The sequence below is a fragment of the Seriola aureovittata genome, chromosome 11 (assembly GCF_021018895.1).
Source record: "Seriola aureovittata isolate HTS-2021-v1 ecotype China chromosome 11, ASM2101889v1, whole genome shotgun sequence".
NCBI classification, from domain to species: Eukaryota; Metazoa; Chordata; class Actinopteri; order Carangiformes; family Carangidae; genus Seriola; species Seriola aureovittata.
The window spans coordinates 9,192,766-9,217,806 of NC_079374.1; the positions used below are offsets into that span (position 1 = coordinate 9,192,766).

Sequence of the window (25,041 nt, forward strand, 5' to 3'; positions counted from 1 at the left end):
CACCCACTTGCCACTTTCATTTGCTTTCTCTCACACATACATATGGATAAAATATAAAATTAAAAATGAAACACACAATGAGAAAAACATGAAAAGTGTGTTGTAGGTACTATAAAATGTGTCTTTTTTTTTCAGTGGAAAGATTATAGCAGAGGAAATAGAAAGTCACTCTAAACCACTAATCTCAGTATATGACCCATAGTGGACACTTGACTATAGTAAATGCTTGATATTAGATAGCCATATATTTTACAAATGTGGGCTAGAACTGCATCACATATAACATTTTGTAAGGCTTCTTCAATTAGTTGCCATACGTTGAAAATATGGCATCCATTCTGTGAACAATTTTTCAGTTAATTTTCAATCCCAATAATCTTCAAAAATTAACCGAAGTTGTTGTAATATTTCCTTTTTCAGACTAATGTGATCTTACAAACTCTGTCTGAAATCCTGAAGAAAAACTATTTAAAAGACAGCAACACACCTTGATGATTCTTTCTTTACTCTGATTCAGATTATTTACAGACAGTGTGGCCAAACTGCTGTCCATATTTAGGACAAAGGTTACATGCCTTGCTGCATTTGACTGTAAATGAGGTTGGTGGTTTCTAAAACCATCCACTGAGATTATCTTATCATCAACCTTGAGGTGAATGCCAGAGGCTATTGTTAAACTGCTCTTACTATGTGTTTTACCAACCCAAACAGAGCTGCTGCCTTGAGTTGTCACAAAGCATTGTGTTAGTGTTTCCATTTTTGCAACGTTTGAGCAGCATATCACTAAAAGTTTAACTGATCCTATAGTACCACTATATAATCTACAACCACAATATAGCCTTCCAAAATAGGTTTTATATATATATATATATATATATCGGCTATATCACAGTACAAAGTAGAGTTTTAATATACCATAATACCATGCCTCACAAACCTCTGGCTCTTCCACGACACTTCGACTCGAGCGGTTGGTGGTGCTTTTTGTCCCTCTGTGCGCACGGTAGATACAGGAAGTACGAAAAAAAGCTACAGCAAAACACAAACAAATTGAAGCGAAATTATCCCAATATCAAAGTGAGTCAAAATGGACAGTCAAAATACAAAGTCAATGAGTAACGACTCACGCTGCGTATTTTTTAATACACATTCAGAAGACTATCGATGCGTAAGTAGCCAACGTCACTGTGTGCCCATTTTTAGCTTTATGGCTAATTAGCTGGTCAACTTCACAGTTCACTGTTAGCTCACTTCAGGGCTTTGTTAGCATTGGTAATTACTGACTCTACCTGATTGTTTGTTGATCGATCGATTGATTAGGCGATGCTGGGAGGCCTGACAGTTGCATCGTTCCCGGGGCTAAACTGTAACGGCACAACAGTCAGTCATCTAACAATGCTAACTAGCTGCATTAATTGACTTGTTCAATATTTCTAACGTTATATTTTTGACGAGGCTGCAGCTAGCTAACAGTTAACGAAAACTTTAATATCGAGCGAGCTATTTTCCGTCTGTTGATTCATGTATTGTTCCTTAAGGGTGTTGGACATCTTGGTTAAACCCTTAACACAGTTTGAAACCCACTTGTAGTATAGCTATGAACCACTTCATTTATCAAATCACAAAAAAGTTAAACTAGATCAAAAACCACTATACTTAGACTTGTCTAATCTGGCCAACATTAACACAAGAATTGTGAAACCTTTATTCGATTTGTAAAAGCAAAAGAAATGTCGATTCCACAGCTTTCTTCCCCATCTAGACCACATCATACTAGGTCTAGATGAAAAACTATACTAGAACTTCTCAAATCTGGACTACATTGACTGAAGATAGTTTAAAATCCAGCTTTTTTTCATTTCAGGTTTTTGATAGCCTTGTTCTTTCTGTGAAAACAAAGAGAACTTTTTTCCATCTACACCACTTTGGACCAGGTCTAGGTAAAAAAAAAAAAAAACCCACTGTATTTAGAGACATGTCATATCTGGATAAGATTACCATAAAGACCCCATAGACTATTTTTGATTTGTCAAAATTATGAAGTTATTTAAAGCTATTTAATCACCTATATTTACACATGATGAATTATAAAAGAAAATGAAAGTTTGTACACTAAAAAAGAACCAGTTCAGATACTGTGAGCAAAAAGACATTAAGTCAACTAAAAGTTTGTGACAATTTAAAGACAAATGAAGCCAGAAAATGTGGCATTTAATTTGATATTAAAATGGAAATTTGTTTATTTGTCAACACTAAAACCTATTAAATGATTAATTGCAGAACTCACTTTGCTGAAGATCATTTTTGAGAGTAAAGCTGCTGAGGTTTCATTCATGCGGCACAATGTTTACACCTCTTAAAAAAAAAAAAAAAAAAAAGCAGGAACACATAAAATGAGACATATGTCTATGTTTCTATTTCCTCAGTACATGCCGGGAGGGTTTCCAACACACCTGCCCCTTGTCCCTGCAATCACATGATCAGCACTCAGCCAGTAATGTAATTGCTGGTCATGGTTTCAACTCTGCTTATTTTGCCTTTATCCAAGATTAACAAACAAATCCTTAAACTGTGTTCAAAGAACCAAATTAGCTGGATGAGAACTAACAGGATTAATTTAGCCTGATAACAGCATGTTAGCCGCAGGTAGTTAAACCACATGAGCATTCAGTCACAGGGCTGCGAGCATTCATTTGCAGCTTCATGTCTTTTAGCTATTGTTATTTATACTCAAAGAAACAATTTTTTCATTCCTTCATGTTAAACAACACTATTTCAGGTTTAAGCCTCAGACATGTGGGTAGAGTCTGTTTGATGTGAATACAGATTTAGAGTTCTTTATCATGAAATGATAAGCGTGAACCTGTTTATCCAATTCAGATGATGTGAGGGAGGGATTTTTATACAGACGAAGACAATAACAGATGCAATTGTACAATATAACATCTGTGGTGAAAGGTAAAGCCCTCTAGACACTTGCACTGTAGCACTGGTCACTTTTACTGTTCTTGTTGTTGCTTTGGGAGGGATGAACACTTTTTGACAGCATGTAGCTTGGGTAAGTCATTTTGGACAAAAGCACCTGCCAAATGTGATTGCTTGCATTGTTTTATTGTTGTAATTGTTCATGTTATTTTACAATGTAATGCAATCAAATGCAACAACACAAAGTGACTGAAAAGTTTTGCAAACTTAATTTTAAACGAGACTGCAATGAATTCATAGGTGGTTGAGTCCAAACCTAGTGGATGTGTAAGAGATGATTGAGAAACATTTACGTACTTCCCTTCTCTTCAGAATAACCTACAAGAAATACCCTGTTTGGATCAATTGCACCTTTTGTTGCTGAATCAAGGTTGACATATGCCGGGCAGATTAGAGACAGACTCAGTGCTGTCTCTAGTGCAGTGAATGTGTTAATGTGAGTAGGTATATCTTTGCGTGCCAGCAGCTTTAGGCTCCAAAGCAGCTCTTGGCTGTTCTCTTGGCCCAGCTATATCAGAGGAAGAATGCTGCAGCAATGTTGTTTTGCCTAGAGCCCAAATCTCTCCTGTACTGACAAGTAATCGCTCATAATTGCAAGCAATCGATCAGTGTACCGCACATTGTCTGAATAACCTAGATACAAGCGGACTACACTGACCCAGTCAGATATCCCAGTTTGAGTTTCGCATCACACTCCTAGTGAAAACTGAATACAGAATATTCATACACTCTATATTCTCCCATACTCTTTAGGATTGTGGCCTAAATACTAATGCATATTAATGCTCTTTAAGTGAAAATAAGAAAGTTAAGGGAGTTAATGCATCTAAATCTGTTGTGCTGCTGACATGATTGCAGCATCCTGTTTTCCTTGTCACTTCAGCAACACAGTTTCATGATTCATGTTCATAAATCTGGACTGAACACTCTAAGACCAAAATCTAATATTTATCTGCAATTAGAATGTTTCTAGGTTTTCTTTTCATTTTCTGGTGTTATTAGGAAATTTAGCTCGGCATATTTCAATACTGCTAAATACCGCTAATGTATTATGTGTTGTTGATAGTGTGCAAAAATGGATTTTCCATTCCGTTTGCCTTTTTTGCTTTAGAGAACAGAACAACAGAAAAATAATAATCAGAAATATTTTGAATTAAGTAATCAATCATTCACATAATTTTTTTTTATTATACCAACAGAAATGCCAAAGATTTTAACTGTAAGGATTATTTGTTGTTACAAACAATTTGATGATGTCGTATTTAGCTTTTGGATATTGTAATGGTTATTTTTCATGAGTTTCTAAGATTTGAAAGCCAGAACGAGTCAAATCTTTAACATTTTTAATTAATACTGTAGTATAAGTCTGTCTTGACATGGTCATTAATCATTCTTTTGGATGAGAATCAAAGGGCAACTCATAATAATACTATATAGCTTGCCCAAGATAACGGTGTGATACAGATGTGTGTGTGACATGAGGAGAAATCCCCTTTCCAAAAGTGACATAAACTTTTCAAAAGCCAAGATCACTCATGCAATATTTATGAAACAATTTTATGATGAAGTGCAAAGAGTTTGAGCCTTTTTAACACCCCTGCAGCTCCATGTAGGGAGCAATCATTCAAATGTAATTAAAACAGTAATAAACTGGTAAAAGGCCTCACAGGGAAAATGTCTGTGGAATATACCTCTTAGTAAATCAGACCTTTTCTGTCTGAGCAACGCAGTCAGAAATCTTACACCAATGCAAAAATAAAGCAGTATATAAAACTTGAAATCCACTTCCATGCATTCTGTCAAACATGACCATTGTCATGTTTCCTGGATCTTTTTATAGGCAGTAGATGTCCCTGTTGTTTATATAGGGCAGCACGTGGCATAGTGGTGTTTTTGCAGAGGTGATCAGTAGTTTATCGGACTAATCAGAGGTCGTTCTTTGTTGTGGCTCCTCTGAGGTTACAGGTGTATGACGTGTGTGAAAGGCCACGGCACTGATGTTGCACAGCCGATAGCGCGGACATGACTTACTTTATTTTGAATGCAAGACTTCTGCTGGCTCCTTCATTTTCTATGAAACATATAAGACTGACTCATACACGTCTAATCCTTTGCATTCCTTCATTCTTTCACTTTTCTTTCTGGTTTCTTTCTGAGCAGCTCTCAGATCCATTTCAGGTTGGATGCGACTTTGCACAAAATATGTTGAGAGTCAGGTTCTAGGCCTGTTGACACATCTGCCTACCTGTATTTCATTCCAACCAGCTGTCATTTAACACCACTCTGTGTTTTATAATGTGTTAATTTGGGCCAAATGCATGTGGGGATGACATTCATTAACACCTTAGATGTCTAATTTGTCATTACATTGCAAATGTTTATGTTTCTGAAACTCTTTAAATGTATGCAAATTCTTTTTTATTACACTTCCTTTAAGTGCACACATTCTTGCACGCATGCACACAAACATTCAAAAGACACGTTTGAACAAATGGCAGCCTTGTCAACCCAGTAATTTCTAAGCTCTTGATTATAAAGATGACAATACAGTACTGAAAACAAAAACATTACAAAGAGTCAGTAATTCACAAGTCAACCTTGATATGTTGTTTTTATTATTTATGGAAATGAGTTGTGTTTGATTTACAGGTGGTGATTTTAACAGTGAAACGAGCCACAGGAACCTTCTCCTTAGCAGGATGGTAAATATTTCTTTCTGAAATCAGACTTTGTTTTGGACCTTTGACTTTTATTTCACACTACAGCAGATTATGATGTAGGGATATATTAACATATTGTATATTTGACATGGTTCTATCTAGAATTCGGTATGATATGTCTGAATATAAATTTTAGTGACATGTTACATCTGTAAAGAGATCTTTACACCATTGTAATAGATTTTGGTGTGTGCTGGGGTGGTGAAGAGTTAATTATGATATTAAGCTGCACAAACTAATGTGACCGTTGACAATAACCCTGTAATCAATACTTCCTGTGTAAAACTTATATAATACTCCTCTGCTGTTGAGGCTGTGTCTGAGTCTGCGGTTTGCTGTGTTGTTGTATTGGCCACACCTTGTATGTTTATCCAAGTAAAAAGTAATTGAAGTCTATACTGTTCATAGAAAGTGGTAGATGTAACTGCAGCAGTAGTGCTTAAGATTTGCGTTTGAAGTTTTGTTTTCTAATGAAACTAAATGATTTATCTCAAAGTTTCTCTAACCCAGGCCCAGAGCTATAGACTATGCAATGACATGTCAGTTTAATTGAACAATAATTTAAAAAAAGACTCTCAACAAAGGAAATTTGAATGTTGGGACCTTAATGGTCTTTTTGAAAACATTTATTTATAATCGGAAAGAAGTCCTTGGAGGTTTTTCCCATTGGTTTCAATAGTCAGTTTTAATTTTGGATGTGGCATCTAGTGGACATTTGAGAAACTGCATCTTTACACATTGGCCTCAATATTTTTCCATGCTGGTTACGTACGCAATATACAGGTTTCATTAGTGTCGGTCTGAACAGGCATTGTTTTTTACGGTCAGTGATCTTATTACAAGCTAGAGAATATCAGGAGTTAGTAGAGGTGTAAAGAGCCTGCAGGGATTAGTTTGTTTTGGTGTTGCTATGATGTATTTATATGCAGTAAGACCCTACATCAGCAGTAAAACACCCTGACCTGCTCAAGTTGTTGCCCCTGCAATTAGCAAGAAACATCTCATTGTGGTCTCTCCTCTCTCCTCAGTCTTTTCATGCTGTTTGTGATCTGGGTGCTCCGCAGATATCACTCTTTGGCTCAGGTAAATTTGTACACTACAATGTATGCTATGTTTTTATTCTTGTTTTGCATTTCGCTGCCACTGGAAATATGTTAAGTAAGCCATGGTAAATAATGGAATAATTGAACCCAATTAAAATACACAGATCGACTAATTGTGGAGTTAATTGACTCATAGTCGTCCTGTGATAATGACTGTTGTCCTTTGATTTTTTTTTTGCTCTCCAAATGAAGGGGTTTGCATTATACTTTAGTTTTGAATATACACTGAAAAATATTAGTTAGATGTTGATTTTCTTCCGCTTAATATTTTTTCTTAGATACTACAATAAATCATTTTTTGTTCATGGTGTTGGATTGAGTGTGCAGCTTGTGGTCTCTGGAGCCAGTTGTTGTTTTTGAAACTAGTCCAGCAGGTCTGTCGGGTTTGTCAGCGCTACACAAAGTAAATGACAACTTAACGTGGGGCTCTGATGGATCCTGTTACATCTGGACCAGGTTGCATACAGTGGCCTCACTTCGTCCTGCTCTTCTTCCCTCATCCTCTTGCACCACATAAACCCTCTCCTTACCTCCAATATCCTCACAAAGGTTATCTGTCAGTCAATAGTCTTTAGTGCTCGCCGGCCCTGCCGCACTCTTCTGTCTCCTCCTCCTCTTCCTCCTCCTCCTCCTCCCCCTGCTCTTCCTCTGTGGCCTTGGCAGGGTCATTGCTGACAAATTGATAAAAGGCTGTGTGTGTGTGTGTGTGTGTGTGTGTGTGTGTGTGTGTGTGTGTGTGTGTGTGTGTGTGTGTGTGTGTGTGTGTGTGTGTGTGTGTGTGTGTGTGTGTGTGTGTGTGTGTGTGTGTGTGTGTGTCCATGTCTGTCTCTTTATGTACCTACGATAGCCACGGTTTGTAACCACCTCTATAGGCATAGTCAGGTTAAGACTGACAGCTGGTATGCATAGCAAATATCCTTTTAAAATTCTTGAGCGCACAGATTATTGATTTATTTAATAAAAAACCTATTGAGTTCAGTTTGTATAAAAGGAATTAAGGAGACACTCTCCTCTGTGATATTTTCACAGAGTTGTCACCAGGGATGTCGTATGCCAAGCTGTCAGCCACATCAGTGATCATTTGATCTATAATTTGCCCTTCTCTCTAAGTGAATATAAATGCATTGGCATTTTTACTCGAGATTTTTTTGTTAGAGAATCCGTTTTCACGTCTTTCTCTCATTTTCTTTGTACAGAAGATGATTCTCAGCCTGACTGTAGCCGCCTTTTTCGACAGCGTAGCATATGTCATGGTGAGCTCCTCTTGTCTGTTTCACTCAATGCACACATAGTGGCTCTTTTTCCTGAGGTTGGTGAAAGTGTGCTCTTCTTCCTTCATTCCCCAGGGTGAGTCCCATCCAGAGGGATCTCTTTGTGACTTCCAGGCCTGGTGGCTAACTTACTTTGGTAAGACAAAAACTTAATTAATCGCTCACTGGCACACTTTGCACACTTTGCACAACAGAGATGAGTAAGCCAGCAAGGGAAGAGCAAAGGTCCAATGAAGACATCTGTTGAAGAGCTCATATATCACAGTGGAAAATAATATTGCTTTGTCAGATCGTTTTTTGGCTTGAGAACAAAATGTGCCTCGACACTGATTATAACACCATCTTTCACCCAGAGCTTTTGGGAATGTAAGGTGGGGAGTTGTCTCCAGTGAGCTTTTAAAAAGTGACAAAATGATGTCTCGAAATACGTAATTGTTGCGTCACTGCTTTTGGTCAAAACGCCTGCAAATGCCCAATATGTATAATGTAAAAAATGACTCACTATACCTGTAAAGCTTGCTGTAGACAGCTTTGACAAATGGTGTCCCCAAGTCTCAGGATGTCGGTACAAAGAAATACTGAGAAGGTTCAGAAACTGGTGACAGGTCCAGCTTTTTTTAAATTTTATTTTATTTAACACTGAGTTTTTTGTATTTCTCTCATGGTGTCAGTATAATTTAAATGTAAAGCCTCTTTTGTATGTATAAAAGGCAACCTCTTTTTTTTTTTTTTACTTATGTGGCTCACCCAGACGTTCTCAAAATGGAGGGGTGGATTTTGCCTTGCTGTTTGGATATACACTCACTGTCAAGGCTGATAATGCACTGGTTAAACTTGTTCATTGTTTAGGAATATTCACACACCCATACTAAAAATACCACACCCACAGCAAAGGTGTAACACTTGGGAGCCAAGCACCATGCCATGTAGTTACTGGGCCATAGCAACCATTCTTAGCACTGCCCTCAAGCCAGATGCCTTAGTATTTCATCACCATCTCCTCTATGAGGAGATGATTTTCCTCCAATGACAAGACAGGACTCAAGCATTTCATTTCGGTTAATCAGGGCCATCTATAGACACTTAATCTAGAGAAAGTGGGAAGAGTTCTTTGTCATTCCGTACTGATGAGGCAGGATTCTTTTTACACTGAAAACCCTTGTTTTATTTGCATTGCATTGGCTGCAATTACAGCTCCTTTAGCCTTGATTAACATAAGGATTCTTAGTTAGAACTGGCTGCTAATACGACACTTCACCAAGCCTGTTTTTTGTCTCTGCTGTTTTTATCTCGCAGACGGACACACATGCATGCACACGCACACACACACACACACACACACACACACACACACACACATTCAGACGGGTGGAGGGTAATGGGCAGTGAGTTAGTGCTGCAGGGTTTGTGCGTGTCACCTCGGTTTATCATGAGGATCCTCACGCTGAGGACAAACGGCTGTACATAAACACCGGCTGAACAGGCACTTTGTTCTGTTGCGAAGCGTCAGGTCTAGTGGGAGCTGCACAGCACAGCTCTGCTTTTAACTCCGACCAATAAAATTTTATGAAATGTGTTTGAAATAGAGCAAGATTGTAGCAGGGGCAGCGACAGGACAGGTGGTGTTTTCAAGTTTTCGAGCAAAGCTTCGGCTGCTGCCTGGTTATGTAAGACGGGTTCGCTATCACAGTGACAGTGATTTATTGTGATAATGATACAGACAGCCAGCCTCCTTCTTTCTTAGTCACTGCATGCTATTCCTAAAGGTTCCCTGAGTGTAAGAAGAGTGTGTGTGTGTGTTTTGTATGTTTGTGTGTGCGGGGTGTGTGGGGGGTGTGTTGTGTGAAACTGAGTAAGCTGAGTATGTGGCTCAGAGAATCCATCATTGTGACGACCGGCCCTGCCTGTCCTGTCAACAGCAGCTCACACACACACACACACACACACACACACACACACACACACACACACACACACACACACACAGGGAAAGGACTGACTATGAGGGCAGAAAAACAAACTGAGCTTTCTGGACTCTCTTCCTTGTCTCTGTAAAATACATTCATTTTTTTTACCCTCTGCTGACTGCGCCTTCCTTTCCCTTTCTTCATTTATTCTTTTCTTTTCAGTGTCTTTAGACTCTGGGATCTAGTCTACTCCATTTGACTCCACTCCCCCGCATCCCTGCACCTCACTCGCCTCCTCTTTTCCTCACCCCCACTCCTGCGTTATCTCCCTCTGCTTTTCCACAGTTCATCATTATCCCTCTCCGAGCTCCCCCCTCTCATCCATCACCCTAAGCCACAGGTTTCCCTCATATTACTGCAGAATGGGCCTTCATTTATCAAAAATTGGGGCACATGCCGGCATGCGCACACGCACACACACATACACACACACACACACACACACACACACACACACACACACACACACACACACACACACTCTCATACACATGTGTATGTTTGGACGCACATTTGCAGGTGCATGCTGTGTGGCGGAGGGCAGTGTTGTAATTTGACCTTGTTGTTTGTTGTCCATGTGTGTGTGTCTCTGCAGACTGGAGTGCCTTGGCCTGGGTTTGCCTCATCACTTTGAACCTGTACCTTAACCTGGTCCGAGAAATAAGCACCAACAGATATGAGATGTGAGTAGGAGACTTAGTGCTGCAACTGATAATCATTTTCCTTATCGATTGGTGGGTTTACTGATTATTTTCTTTCTTTCTTTTTTATTTCTTTCAATGAGTCATGTGGTCTATAGAATATCAGGAAAAAGTGAAAAATGCATCAGCTAATTTCTAAGAGCCTATGGTGATGTCTTCAAACGTGGTATTCGTGGTATATAGGGTTTTTTTCCAGCCCACAGTCCAAAATGCAATGCCATTCAATTTACAGTGTTTTAAAACCGAGAATAGAAACAAATCCCTCATTAGAGAAGCTGAAACCAAAGAATGATAGGCATTTTAGTTTTTTTTAATTACTTTAACGTTTAATCAGTTATTAATGAATCAATCGATGCTTGCTGATTCTTTCTGTTGATCCACTAATCGACTAATTATTTAGACTCTTCGGAAACAGTCCATGCCTCATGTGCGCATGAAAGTCCTCCTCTGTCTCTATGTCTGCCTGTATGTCTTCCTTTCAATGTATATTTGTCTGTTGTTTTGTTGTGGCCGCTTCCCTCCGCATGTGTGTTTATGTGTGTGCATGTGTTTGGTCTGCCAGAGCATGTGTCTCCCTGCAGAGCATTGACAGCCCCCTCCTTCCTCCCCGTCCTCCTCCTCCTCCTTTTCTGTTCCAGCCAGCCGACGCTCTAATTGAAAAGGGAGTGGGTGTCAGCCGTTCAGTGTGTGTGGCCGTGTGTGTGTGGCCGTGCGTGTGTGTGTGGCCGTGCGTGTGTGTGGGCGCGCGCACGCATCTTCACGCTTTGCAGCACTATGTTTCTGTCGCTCAAACTCCCATGAGCACTCTCCACAGTGCAAGTGTGAATTTGCTTGCGTGTGTGTGTGTGTGTGTGTGTGTGTGTGTGTGTGTGTGTGTGTGTGTGTGAGCGAGCTATTTTCTCATTTTCCATGCCTAGCACGGAGCTTTTTGACATAAACACACAATCTAAAAAAAAATGTATGCACCCTGTGGGCGGGAAATAAAGGGGCAGCTTTAACAAGTTAGCGGTTCCTCTGTTTGCCAAGTGAAGTCCTGCCGATGTGCTCAGGTGTGTGTCTCCTCCACATATGTGTGCAGGGAGTTGGGCGGGGAAAAGGTAGATGCCACCCCGAACCCCCCACCACTATCCTACCCATGGGAGTTTCCCTGCATTGATTAGCAATAAGCCAGACGATATAATGGTGCTATAACTCAGAAGAAGATGGCTTTATGGATGCAGAGAAGGGGGCAGGCTGGGGGACCAAAATCAGTTCACTTCAGAGTCTCATCAGCCGCTCACCGCTTCTCAGAGATCAAAGTGGGAGGTGGATGTGTGGTTGGTCACACATGACGTGAAGAGAAAAAAAACCCCACAGCACTTAATAGGTTAGAGCGAAAGGAAGACAAGGCATCAGGGGGGCTGTCGTGTATTGACTGCACATATAAGCTGTATGTGTTTAGGCAGGCTGGTATGTGGCTTTGCATGCATGCACAATTACCCCTCAGCCCCCGAACTGAACCGCCTACCCTTCCTCTCTCTCTCTCTCTCTCTCTCTCACACACACACACGCGCGCGCACACACACACAGTGACGGCACAGTGTGATGGTTTATGAATGAACAAATCGCCAGAGGACACGGAGAACGGAGACTGGATGATCTAAGAGTGATTGAAGTGGATGCAAGAGAGGATGGGAAGTGTGTTTAGCGCGTGTGTGTGCATGTATGTTTATGTGTGATTGAAGGACGGATTCAGGCACACCGAATCTGGTGTGCGCTGAGGGCAGGGAGATAGCGGTGAAGCTGAAGATGGAGGGTGGGGAAAAAAAGAAGAAGTGGTGTGAGGCGGTGAGAAATGAGATTGAGCCTCGAGAGCGATTTCTGTACGAGCTCGGATGTGCGCGTGTGTGTGCGCGCAGGTGTGTGGAATGCAGAGCACAGAGCGGTCCTGCTGTGCCTCATTAAGCCCATGTTGCGCGCAGCTCCGGACCTCGTCATCTCCCTCTCAAAGCGCTATGAGTGTGTGGGGTATGTGCTGCAGTGTGTGTGTATGTGCGCGCATGCGTGTGTGTGTGTGTGTGTGTGTGAGAGAGAGAGAGACGGTGTGCGTCTGTAGGTCTGTGAGCTCTCGACATTGATTTCCTGACAAGCCCCCCTCCCTGCACCAGTCGTCACGCCACGAAGTGGAAGCACTGATTTCACCATTTGTATCCCTCCTCCCACCATCACACAGACTCTCTCTCTCTCTCTCTCTCTCTCTCTCTCTCTCTCTCTCTCTCTCTCTCTCTGTCTTTGTGTGTCTCTCTCACTCTCCCTCCCTTGCTTTTCCCTTTTGCTCCCTTACTCGCTTAGTTACTCGATGGCTTTCTCTTTTAGCGCTTCCACCATTTCCTTTTTCTGCCCTTTCTCCCTCGTTTTCCCCTCCTCTTGCACTCGCTCTTGTGTTCGATCAAAACACACTCTCTCTCCTTGGATCAGTACATTTCCTATGTCTCTTTACCACCCACTATTCTGTTCTATTTAAACCTCCAGCCATCTCTCTTTCTTCACCACCTCCCACACACTCGCTGCTCTCCATCAGATCGGGGCAGGGGGGTGGGGGGATACAGTGTGCCCCAATGAAGTAGAGTGAGAAAGTGTGTGTGTGTGTGTGTGTGTGTGTGTGTGTGTGTGTGTGTGTGTGTGTGTGGTGCACAACTCAAGAGGGATTGAGTGTGTGTCAGCTGTGTTGCCACCGCTCGATTGACCGCACTTGGAACAAGTCAGGGCAGGACTTCCACTCTATTGACCAGGCGACACCGTGCGCTCTATAAAGTATCGACGACCACACCGACGCCCAAGACACTGGAGCACACACCTCATCTATCACACACACACACACCCTCACGCGCAAGCACGCACACATAGAGCCATCTTATTGAGATTTTTCAAACTTCTTTGATGGCCGTCTCTGATCTTTTTATTTTTCTGCAATAACCAGAATGAGCCTCTCCAGTTTTCCTTTTCCTATAACAGCGGGTTGTTTTGTACCATAAAGTTCACAGGTATACATTTTTTCGACACAACTCACCCAGTCCTGTCCCCCAGTTGTATTACTCGCTGGGTTAGGGTCTGCATCCCATGTGTGGTTTTGATGCAGACATCTCCTCTGCAAATCCTCTTTTCCTCAACAGTGAGGGCAATTATGGTTTATATTACCATGAGTAATTGGCAGTCTAGCTGTATAGGCATTTGTCTGCACCTGAAAAATGACCCTGATGTGAGCGCCAACAGAGGGATGAACTGAGGAGGAAAAGAATTGATTTAGTCATAGGGTCTTTTCTCAGGGGCAAAGCTCCCTGGTCTCGGCGCTCATAATGAAATAAATGTCCGTCTTTTATCAGGTTGTACCATGTGATGGCGTGGGGGGTGCCCCTGGTCATGGCCTCTTTACCGCTACTAAAGGGTTACTACGGCCCCGCAGGAGCCTGGTGGTGAGTACAGCCAACCGTTCAGCCACAGCATAATTTTTTTTGTTTTGTCAGCCAGCGACAGCGTATTTTCTGTTAAATGTCCTTACTTTGAAAGGGGGGGCCACAGCTCTGGCCTCATTCCAGCACAAGACAGGCTCCTTCCCTCATAAGGTTTTATGTGATAAAAATTGGCAATTATCAGCACATCTTTGAACAGTAAAACGACCCCTTCTCACACTCCAGTTCTTGTGGTGAATTGAAAAAGCATTATTTGTTTGGAGGGTAGTTAAGGGGGTGAGGAAAAAGGGGAAGAGGCCGAGGAGAGGAGGCGGTGGAATGAGAATTGGGACAGAGCCTTAATCTCCGGGCTCGGCTCTCTCTTTCCACTCTCGGCTTATTAATAGCTACAGCTGCACAGCTTTTCCCCTCCGCAGTCACACAAGTCTGTCTTCCGCTCACGCTCTCCCTTTCCTTTGTAACCCCCTCAACGCTCTCTCTCTCTCTCTCTCTCCCTCTCTTCCCCCAGCTGGATCACAGACGATCACGTAGCCTGGAGATTTGGGATGTAAGTAGACCCTTTCAGCGCCGCCATCAAAGCTTCCCCCACTGGGGGAGGGCTGTCTCTGCAGGGAAATGTGAAGGGTTGCATGTCAAGGGAGCCTGCGGGTTTTTTCCCTCTTGGTGTAAGGCCAAGATATGTGTGTGTCTGTGTTCGTGTGTGCACCCGTGGATGTGCCTGTATCTGCCTCTGCCTTGTTAGATTTAGGGGAGTTGCTACACTGTGTATTTAAGTGTTTAGGACGGCTATGAAGGATTATGCCTGTCTACTGCTTTCTGCAACTGGCCCTAAGTCTGCAAGGGCTCTGCTGATTCCCCGGTGCAGACACTTAAACACACACACACACACACACACGCACACACACATGCACAGAGCAACACTTTGCTACGAGCCAAGGTAATCGCGTTGCTGCTCGCAGCATCAGCAGGGAATCAATCTTTCTAAACAAATAAGCACGCACACACTCAGACAGACTCACGCAGACACACACATACACACACACACACCCACACACACACACACACACACAAAGACATGCAAAACAACACGTAGCTATCAGCTGTGCTAAACGAGCCTGTGTCTCTTTTATCAGTGCTCCTCTGCTCCCCGGCTCTCTCTAGTTTTCCACACTGTCGTGGCCCAGGGGGACGAGCTGCTCACAGGATCAGGGAATCTTCATTAGCTCTAATTACATCAAACCAGACAAGAGATTAGAGGCCAAGGCAACACGCGTCAAGGAAAAAAACACATACGCTCAAACACACACACCCTGCTGACAGCTTGCTGGGAAAGTCGCAGGAGGGCAGAGGTTGCAGTATTAAAGGTGAGTAGTGGAAAAGGTGGGAGGAGAGACATACGGGGTACAGTTAGAGAGATGGGGAAATACTCATCAGGAGAAGGAAAGAGGGGCGGCACACCGGGACGCGAAGGAGAAGAGAGTCAGAGAAATAAATTGCCCTCGTCTCTGCCCACGCCCCGTAGTGTGTCTTCATCAGAGTTCAGCGAAGCGCGCAGACAGGACAGAGGAGGCGGGGAAGGCGCGGAGGAGGAGGTAGAGGGTGTGAAAGAGGATGAAAGAGGAAGGAGAATGAAAAGCAGAGGACAGCGCTGTGTGACGGAGGTGCAGAATTTCAGGGGTTGAGTCAGCAGTTGTAAGCACTCGGGCTTAGCTGAGTCACCGCTCTTAGAGGTTCCCATCGCTATGTTTCACAAGCCCTGGTCAGACGAACCACTGAAAAACAGATGGCTCTATATGTGGGGATGGCAATGTCAACTGATTGATCAACTACTTTGCTCCATATTGAAATAAGAAAAAGGATTGCCATGAATTTTAACTGAATATATATATATATATATATATATATATATTAATATATTGAATATATTCATTGTCCCCAGAAGACGAATGCTTTTGACATTGCTGATCCTCTGAGTTCTGCTCTAAAATTCATTACAGCATCCAACAATGAATATTACTGACTATTGATTATTACTGATCTTTTTCTGTAGCGCCACCAGCAGGTCAAAGATTTCACCTGTCTAAGGGTATGACGTGGTTGCAGTTCATTTTGACGACTATCAGGTGGATTGTCATGAAATTTGGTACAAACATTCATGTTCCCCTCAGGATGAATTGCAGTAACTTAAGCGACTTTTCATCCAGCACTCAGCTGTACTTTGTGTTTAGTAGTAAGTGTTAGCATGCTAACCCGGTAAAATAAGATGGTAAACATTGTATCTGCTAAACATCACTAGGTTAACATTATCATTGAGTGCATGTTAGCATGTTGATGTTAGCATTTAGCTCAAATATAGAGGCTGACAAAACTGCTGGTCTGCCTGTAGACTCTTAGGCTTGCTTCCTTTCAACTTTTACACATGTGCATCCGACACACCCTGAACACTCTGCTCTGTCTTTGTGTTGCCTCCTCCCTTTCTGTCTCTCTCGTTCGCCTGTTTCTGTGTAAGTGGTTGAACAGGTAGATCGTGATCTTTCACTTAGCGGTAGGATCTTGTGGGTTAAAGTTGCAGTTAGGCGCTAACCCCCATGGAAGGGTCTCTGCACGCACTCTAGTCTCCCACTGAGCACTTCAATTAAGGCTTCTTTCATCCAATCCTCATTCTTCACTTCAGAGCATTATGGAGGGAAGGCCAGGCTAAAGCCATGAGATTGAATCTGAGCGCATCTGTGATGATCTTTCTTTACGGGTTTCCACCTTTGCTCACTTTTGTCCTTTCCACCAGCTCTAGAAACCCCCACTGTAATTATCCGTCTTTCTATCCATCCTTCCTTAGTCGATCTATTGGTTGCAGCCTATTTCTGCTATTCATTCTCTCAATGACCTTATCCCTCTTCCTGCCTTTTAATCACCCAGCGCTTCTTTCTTATTTCTGCTCTTTCTGGTCCTGACCCACAATTTGCCATCATCCATCCACCTTTCCATCCTCACCTCTATTCTTGTCTTCACGTTTATCATCCTCTGCCCACTCCGAATCTTCTCTTTCTCTTTCTCTCTCTCTCGCTCTCTCTCTCTCTCTCTCTCTCCCTCAGTCTCATTCTCATTCTCTCCCTCCCGTCTCCCTCTTCCTCTCCCTCTTTCTCCGGGTAGTGCTCAGCTGTAGAGCACAGCGGACTCTAATGGCAGATCATTATCATGCTAATTAGAGCACTTTGTAGCTGCCGCCCGTCATTCTCTCCTCCTCGCAGCCCCCCACGCTATCGTTAAAAAGGCCACCCCCCACCCCCCCACCGTTCCCCCTCTCCGCCAACACTCCCTCCCCACCCCACTCCGTCTCTCCATCATTAACAGGGACGTGCGCTGGCGTAATTGGACGCTGTTTATTCCGCAGATCGGGTTATTAAATCACACCGAGGTGACGCTCGCGCAGGTCTCCCCTGAAATGCTTTCATCATTGTCCCATGCCATTATTGAGTCTGTGTGGAGGCGCACATACACATGCACACATACACACACACACACGCATGTTCAAAGAGGGTATTCTTTGTATATTGATGTTCCCTACAAGACACGAAGGAACACGACGTGTACAGCAGCCTTTCTCTTTCCCTGTTTCCTGCTGTGGCACAAAGGCATGCCGTCTCAGATTCCCCTGCCAATAAAAAGTTTAATTTGATAATGCTAAGTGAGTTTCTTCCGACCCGCAGGCTTGGATGACAAGTGTGGACGAAGTTAAATTAGGCCAAGGACCTAATATTTGCCTTTTCAGATGCTGCTAAAAGATGCAATTTTTAGCACACATGCCAAGGAGATTTCAGACACGGTATTGAACATTTATTCCCAATCCATTTTCCTCTGAAACTACATGTCTCCGTCTATTTATGGGTCATAGACAGGCCCAGATTCCCTTTTAAATGTCAGACTTTTTTCTTCTGGATCAGGATCGGGCCTTTAATTACTCCTGGTGTTATTCCTCTGCACAATCCATTTATGCTCATCACGTAGGTGCATTTGGTGCCAGGTGCTCAGGAGGACTTGGGTGTTGCGCAGCACGGTCTCAACTGCTCAGAGTTACTGAGGCTGAACAGAGAAGTGGTGGCCAGGAACCTGTCTATCAAAGTGAGACAAAGGCCTGTTTCGTGATTACAGGGAGAGGCTGAAACTCCTCGGAGCTTACATCACCTCCCAAGAGGTTGCATAACACAAGACTGCCATTCCAACAAAGCCATCACCCCCGTTTCCCTCACTCGTCTCGCTCTCTTTCATCCGCTCAGAAATACCTGACATATTATTCTCCCCCGTGTCTCCGTTGATTGTCAACCCTTCATCCCATAGGAATGCCTTGCATTTCAGGTGTTGTGACTCTCCTGGCATTGCCTTTTGTTCTCAGTCTCAGTACTTCTCTTCTCTCCTCACTGAAACTACATGCAGTCAGGTCCAGAGGTGCTGAGTCAGGTCTATTCCACGCTGTGCTGTTTATGTACATACCGTGTCCTCTGCACGTCTGCTGGTTAGAATAATTCTGTCCCGTGTCCACCAATTAAACAGTCTCACCTATACATAAATACACTTAGATGTGCAGTTCAGTTTAGTGTACTTGTTGTGACTCTTAGGGAGACCAAGATGAAAAATGAGGATCGTGTCATGTGACAGACAGAATAACAAGGGAAACATCACACCAGAACAAACTTTTGTCCAGGTCTACAACACATCATACCTCCCAACAATAGCCATCTCAGATTACGATCCTGAAGAGGGAATCTTATTAAATGAGTTTCTGCGCTCTAATCTCTTTAGAGGGCCTGGTATGCTATTATCTTCTCTTATGGTATAAACTCCATTAGGATATATGACACATTATTTGTGTATGGGAAATTAAAGTTCTGTGTGTTTTTTTTTTTTGTTTTGTTTTGTTTTGTTTTTTTTTTTCTTCTTCATTTCATTTCTGACTCCCCGCTCGTGTCTGTGCTTCGCAGATGGTACGTGCCTCTGTTCAGCCTCATCTTCCTGATGATCTGCTGCTATGCCAGGATCATCTGCGTGGCCAATAAGAGGGTGAGTGCCTCCTTGTGCGTTCAGTCAGCAGCAGCAGCAGCAGCCCAACACACTGGCAATTAAGCTGAATCCAAATGCATTGTGACCTTTTAGAGAACGGGCATTAGTGAAAGCGAAGACAGGAGTGCTGTTTGCGTGTTCTTCGATTTCTGGAATAGTGGAATAGGGTAAAAACTCTCACAAAAATAGGGTTGAGAAAAATCTCCCAACAAAATGTATGTGTGATATATCAGAGTGGATTTATATGTAGATCTTTTAATAAAAAAAAAAAAAGATAAGATATATTAGAATATAATGACAGTAACAAGTCAAAATCCTCACACATGCAGCAGCACTGATGTTATGTGCATTAATGCCGGAACAGTGCTGCTCTGATAACCAATAATCATTTAAATGTGGTTTAGTACAACTTGGGTTTTATTTTTCTACTTTTGGCCATCTCTTCTCTGGATCATGATAACATTGTTATCGCCATAGTGGCCTGCAGTTGCTAAGATTTGGGATCACGGTGACATGGCAATAAAGCCCAATAGTTGTAAACAAGCCAACAGTTTAGTCATGTTGTCTGGGCTATTTGCGGTCAAATTTTAGGTCAAAGTTGAACCAGGAAGTAATTTTGTAAGCTGTTATAGTTATTTACAGCAGTTTGGGTAATAATTTAACAGTTTTCCTTTGTTTTATGTTCAGGGACATTTAGCTTACCTGGGAGTCTCCAGGTCTTTGGGATTAACTTTTGCAGTAGGGTGGTCTCACAGCAGAACAGAGATGAATCTATAAAAGTAAGATCCCAGTTACAATAAGCTTCAATCATTCTTTAAAGCTACTGATTATTCAGATCTTTGAACTTTTTGTTGGTAGAAACATTTATGTTTATATGTTTTAGTAGTTGTCTTTCATGCTACTGGGTGGAACCAAATTTGGAAATCATGAATCTAATGTACCTCTATACATTGCAATTTTAAGTCTTGATCAAGCATCAATCAACATTTTCTACAGGTGTGTACAGGTACACAGGTGTGTGTGTTTGAGCTTTGGAGGTCTTTTTTTCAGATTACACAGAGGCACCAAAGTGAGAAGCTTTAATTCTAGATCTGTACATAGTGGTTTTCATTTTATTTAAATAAGTAAATATAATTTTTATTTAATAAGCAAAAATGTTACCGTTCACAAGGTCCAGCTATTCAAATTTGAAGATTTGCCACATTTTTGTGACTGTTGGTGGTGCCAAACGTGGTATTTGAAGATGTAATCTTGGCCTCTGTTTGTTTTTTATATGATTGTAAATTGGATACTTTTGGTTTCTGGATTGTTTGTTGGACAAAACAAGCTCTTAGAAGATGAATCAATGGCCTCACAGAACTTGTTTGATGGAAATTTTCCACTATTTTGATGTTTCATTCACTTAACAGTCGACCAGAGTAAATAAACCACTGATTAATCAATCAACCGTTAGTTGATATCCTTGGCATGCTGGCGTGTAGTTTTCCATTGTAAGGGTGCAGTAAAAGCCCAGAGGCAGCATTCCGTAAAGTTCACATAGATGCCATTCCCCTGATCTGATGACACCACACAATGTGGCTGTATTGCCACTGGAAGGCCACTGGCACACTTGTGTTACAACAGTGTTCGTGTGTGTGTGTGTGTGTGTGTGTGTGTGTGTGTGTGTGTGTGTGTGTGTGTGTGTGGGGGGGGGGGGGGTTCTGGTTGTAAATCGTCAATTACAGAAAGAGAAGAAGGGAGAATGAGGCCAAAGCCACACCAGACTCATAGTGAAGGGTCACTGTGAGCACTGGCATTCTCTGTTTGGGTGTCAAGAGTCCGAGATGGGACAGTGAAACAGATTTTGCAGATAGCCAGGCTGCAGACGGACGACACCAGAGACGGGCAGCAGGTAGCTGAAGGGAAAAGAAAGGAGACTGCACAGCTTTTTATCATGAATGTGATAAAAAGAATGAATGAATGTAGCCGGTTTTCAACCTGCATCTCATAACTCATTCAGCTCACAGTATTCAGCTGCCTCTCCTCTCTTCCTCTCTCTCTATCTCTGTTTTCCACCTTTCTCATTTTCCCTGTCCTCTTTTTCTTCCACCTCCATGTATATCTCCGTCTCTATCCCCCTCTCGTTTCCCCTTTCCCCCTCTTTTCCTTTCTGCCTTCCATGTCTCTCTCCCTCTCCGCCTCCTCTTCTGCCGTTTTGCTTTCTCTATCATATTTATGAAGAGCTCAAGCCTTATCTCTTTTTCAGCTGCAGGCTGTCTCACTTGAAAGAATTTCAAAAGCTTTGAAAGCAGGGTAGGTGGCGACGCAACGAGGAAAGGGATAAAGAAGAGGAGGCAGAGTGAAGAGAGGCGGGATGTTAGTTGGACGGAGAAGTTTCTCCGCTCAGACGGGGGAGAGAAGGGGATCGTGGGTGAAAATGACTCCGTAGTGCATTAGTTTACCGAATACAAGTCATTTACACCAGGATTATTTCGAAAAACATGGGCACGATCTGAGTGACTGTGAGATTTTACTAACTAGAAGGATTTGAAAGCTAATGAGTCATTATCAGGACAGACAGAGAGGTCTGAGAGTGTGGTGGTTTGTTTGTTTTACGGATGCGATTTGTACATGCCCACTCATTCCCTCCTAAGCCTCACGCCTCAACACTTAACTGGCTGAATTGCTTGTTTTTCGGTGTCACGGCTTAAGCAAGATTGCAACAAAAGCCGAGTATGCACACTAGAGACCTGGCTGAAGCCTAATGATATTGCCACTTATTATCAGTGTTTGTTGATTTTGATGGATAGTGGTGCTCAGCTAGAAAGCAAAGGGCTGCTCTGGAACAAGATCAGTCTAATGACCAAATGGCTATGGCCGTTTTTTTTTTTTTTCTCGCACAGCACAAACACACCATAGCCACACATAGATTAACAATGAGAATCACGTCAGCGCACAGAAACCATGGCAACATTGAGTTAATAAATAGCAGAACTGAAGAGCTGTTAGTGCTCATCGTTCACGCTGCCTTTTTGTATGTGCGCGTGAAGCTCACACGGGGCCTCCAGAGATTTGCCTGTGATGTCTTGGGTTACATAAACCTTCTGGCTTCCTACGCCCACCCCACCCCACCCCCACCCCCACCTCCTCGTCCCAACCTCTGTCCCACTCTCACAAATCCCAGTCTTGTGCATGGATGTGTGTGTGTGTGTGTTCCTGCTCGTGTCTGTTGACATTTTCCCTGCAATCCCCCGAGAGAGGAGTCAGAGGAAGAGCGAGAAGTATTCCCACGTTCTCTCCAGAGATCTCAGATCTGCCATGTTTGCTCCACTTTTTCCTTTTTCTTTTACACTTCTTAAAAGATTTTCTCCCCTTTCTCTACACCCGTTGCCTTTTCTTGTTCTTTCTCATGTCATATTGTGTGCACTGAAGCTGATCAGTTGCCTCTTTTTGTGAGATGCCGGGAGCTTCCCTCTGCCTCTAAGCTGCACTCTGCTCTGAATTAGGCCGTTTTGAAGGGATGGGTGAGAAGGTGGAGGGATTTTGTGTTGGCGTGGTAGCCAGTGCTGTTTGTTCCAGCTTGTCACAGCAAGCTCTGACCTCTAAACTAAGACCACTCCTGTCTTGGAAAAAACATAACTGACTGAAATGATCAAATCACTATACTTTTTTTTATTTCTTTTTCTTTTTTTCCTAAGAAGTAACTGCCCTGACCTTTTCTTTCTATTTTGTGTCTTTTCTGAGCAGATGCAGTCATGGTTGGGAACCTTCAACCCAGAGAGGGAGAGACGAAAGGTAATGGCCTGTCTGACCATCACATTTCTCAGCACACACACTCACACTTACACACGTATACACACATACACATGGAGCGTGAGGATTAGAGGGTGTGCAGGATTAGCTCTTGTGGTCACGCTGGGTAGGTGTCAAACACAGCAGGGAGAAATTTGACCTCTTGACTCTACTTCAGTGTGTGCGCTTGAGCATGTATATAGATGTGGCTGTGCACTTATGTGTGTGTTTAAATCCGGGAGCTGCAGTGCCTCTCCGGTCTGTTTCTGACCTTACTGAATTAGCAGGGAACGGAGGAGGAAAAAGAAGAGAAGAGCTATATATAAATTATATTCCTGCCAAGAGAAGTCTGCTACTTCTAAACAGAGATCGTGCTATATTGCCGATAAGAAGACCCTTCATTATGTCGCCTGTGCTTGTTTACACTGACCCAAACAAAGCCAGCATAATGCTGCCTCATTGTGTGATTTTTAGATAGCATTCCATGCTGGCGTTCCCCTCCCACACACACACACACACATTCCCCTCCCACACACACACACACGCACACACACACACACGTACACACACACACACGTACACACACACACTTTACCAGCACTGGATTAGGGGGAGCCGTACCCAACTTTCTGGAACTGACAATCTGACGTTCACATGACCACATGACACTAGCCGGCCAACTATGCGAGAGAACTTCTCTCTCTAGATCTCCTTTTTCATTCTTTACACAACTTTTTCTGTCTAATTTCATGTGAACAACTCGGTGCAACACGACAGATGTTTTCCTGTCTGAAAACGTGCACCGTTATCCCTGTATTTAAACAATATCATACACTCCTCCACTTTCCAGTGTGGCTGTGCAGAATAGCACTAAACACTTATATCAACACTTTCGAACGTGAACGTGGTTGGAGAACACTCGTACAAACTAGTTCTGTTTGAACGTAACTTGACCCGTACTCTTCTGGAGCTCTGGAGGGAACTCAGGGTTATCTTGCCATGGGCTTGGATAAAACAAACGTATACCAAACAGAAAGCTTGCTTTACAAACAGGGGGAGCGAAAGATGTGGGCAGGAAGGGTTTAACAAAAACATGTAATTGGTTGCATTATGGGAATTTTAGACCCAGTAATTTTGGCGGTTGACCAGTACTTGGGATTAAAAATCGGAATATCTTCTCTTGGACTTTTTGAAAGCGTCTCGTTCTAACTCGGCTCCTGGCTTTAGACATTGAAGTGTCCTCCAGCAAGGCGCTAAACCCTTACTTGCCCATGCATCAGGCATCGCTATGTAGATGTCGTATCATTAAAATGTAAACTTAGGCTGTGCTTAATCATAGCGTCCTCCACAAATGTTGTAATTGCAAAGTCTTGCAGTACGACTCCTGAATAGTTAAAAATCTAATAGCAGCAATCCCTCGCTGTTCTGCTTTTAGTTGCCTACTCATCCCCCTCCCTCTCCTCAGCTCTGTTGTTGCACCTCCACCCTGCAGGGTGAAGGGTGGAGGGCAGGTTAGGGTTAAGGTTATGTAGATGCTGCCCCTAAGTGGCAGATGTAATTACTGCACACTGAACTGGCGTAACCCTCACCAGTGACGTTAATGTGCATGAATGTGTGGCAGCAACACACCAACACACACACACACACACACACACACACACATACATACACATGCCGTTCATGTGGGCTAATTGCTATGTGTAGCACAGAGTGTAAATAAGTCAGCAGTGGTTTTTATCACACTCTCTGTTTCCTCGTATTTTCTTTCCCAGTCGCTCTCCGCGTTTCCATCTGTTTTTCTCTCAGCCTTTCACTTTGCACTCTCTCTCTCTTTTTCCCTCCTCTCTATCTCTTCCTCTCTTTTTCTCTCTCCCTCCCTCTGTCTCTCTCTCTCACTCCTGTACTCACACCCAGCATGAATAAAGCAGCAAGCCAGGTTCATGGACATGAATATTTATGAGAGCACGCGCTGCAATGCTTTAAAACAACAACAACAGCCTGCCTGATTGTGCTTGCCAA

At 42.9% G+C, this 25,041-nt stretch overlaps 1 protein-coding gene across 1 annotated transcript in view; it reads left to right on the plus strand.

Annotated features, from left to right (window-relative positions):
* The first annotated feature begins 986 nt into the window (after positions 1-986).
* The window catches only part of si:dkey-100n23.5 (cyclic AMP receptor-like protein A), a 49,689-nt gene continuing 25,634 nt past the window's right edge, over positions 987-25,041 (plus strand). Inside the window, exons 1-10 of the mRNA XM_056389948.1 lie at positions 987-1,168; positions 5,635-5,687; positions 6,734-6,788; positions 8,005-8,061; positions 8,155-8,215; positions 10,642-10,729; positions 14,110-14,199; positions 14,705-14,743; positions 19,173-19,251; positions 22,978-23,025. Coding sequence (XP_056245923.1) covers positions 1,088-1,168; positions 5,635-5,687; positions 6,734-6,788; positions 8,005-8,061; positions 8,155-8,215; positions 10,642-10,729; positions 14,110-14,199; positions 14,705-14,743; positions 19,173-19,251; positions 22,978-23,025 — 651 coding nt within the window. The 5' untranslated portion in view covers positions 987-1,087. The remainder of the gene's footprint in view (positions 1,169-5,634; positions 5,688-6,733; positions 6,789-8,004; positions 8,062-8,154; positions 8,216-10,641; positions 10,730-14,109; positions 14,200-14,704; positions 14,744-19,172; positions 19,252-22,977; positions 23,026-25,041) is intronic.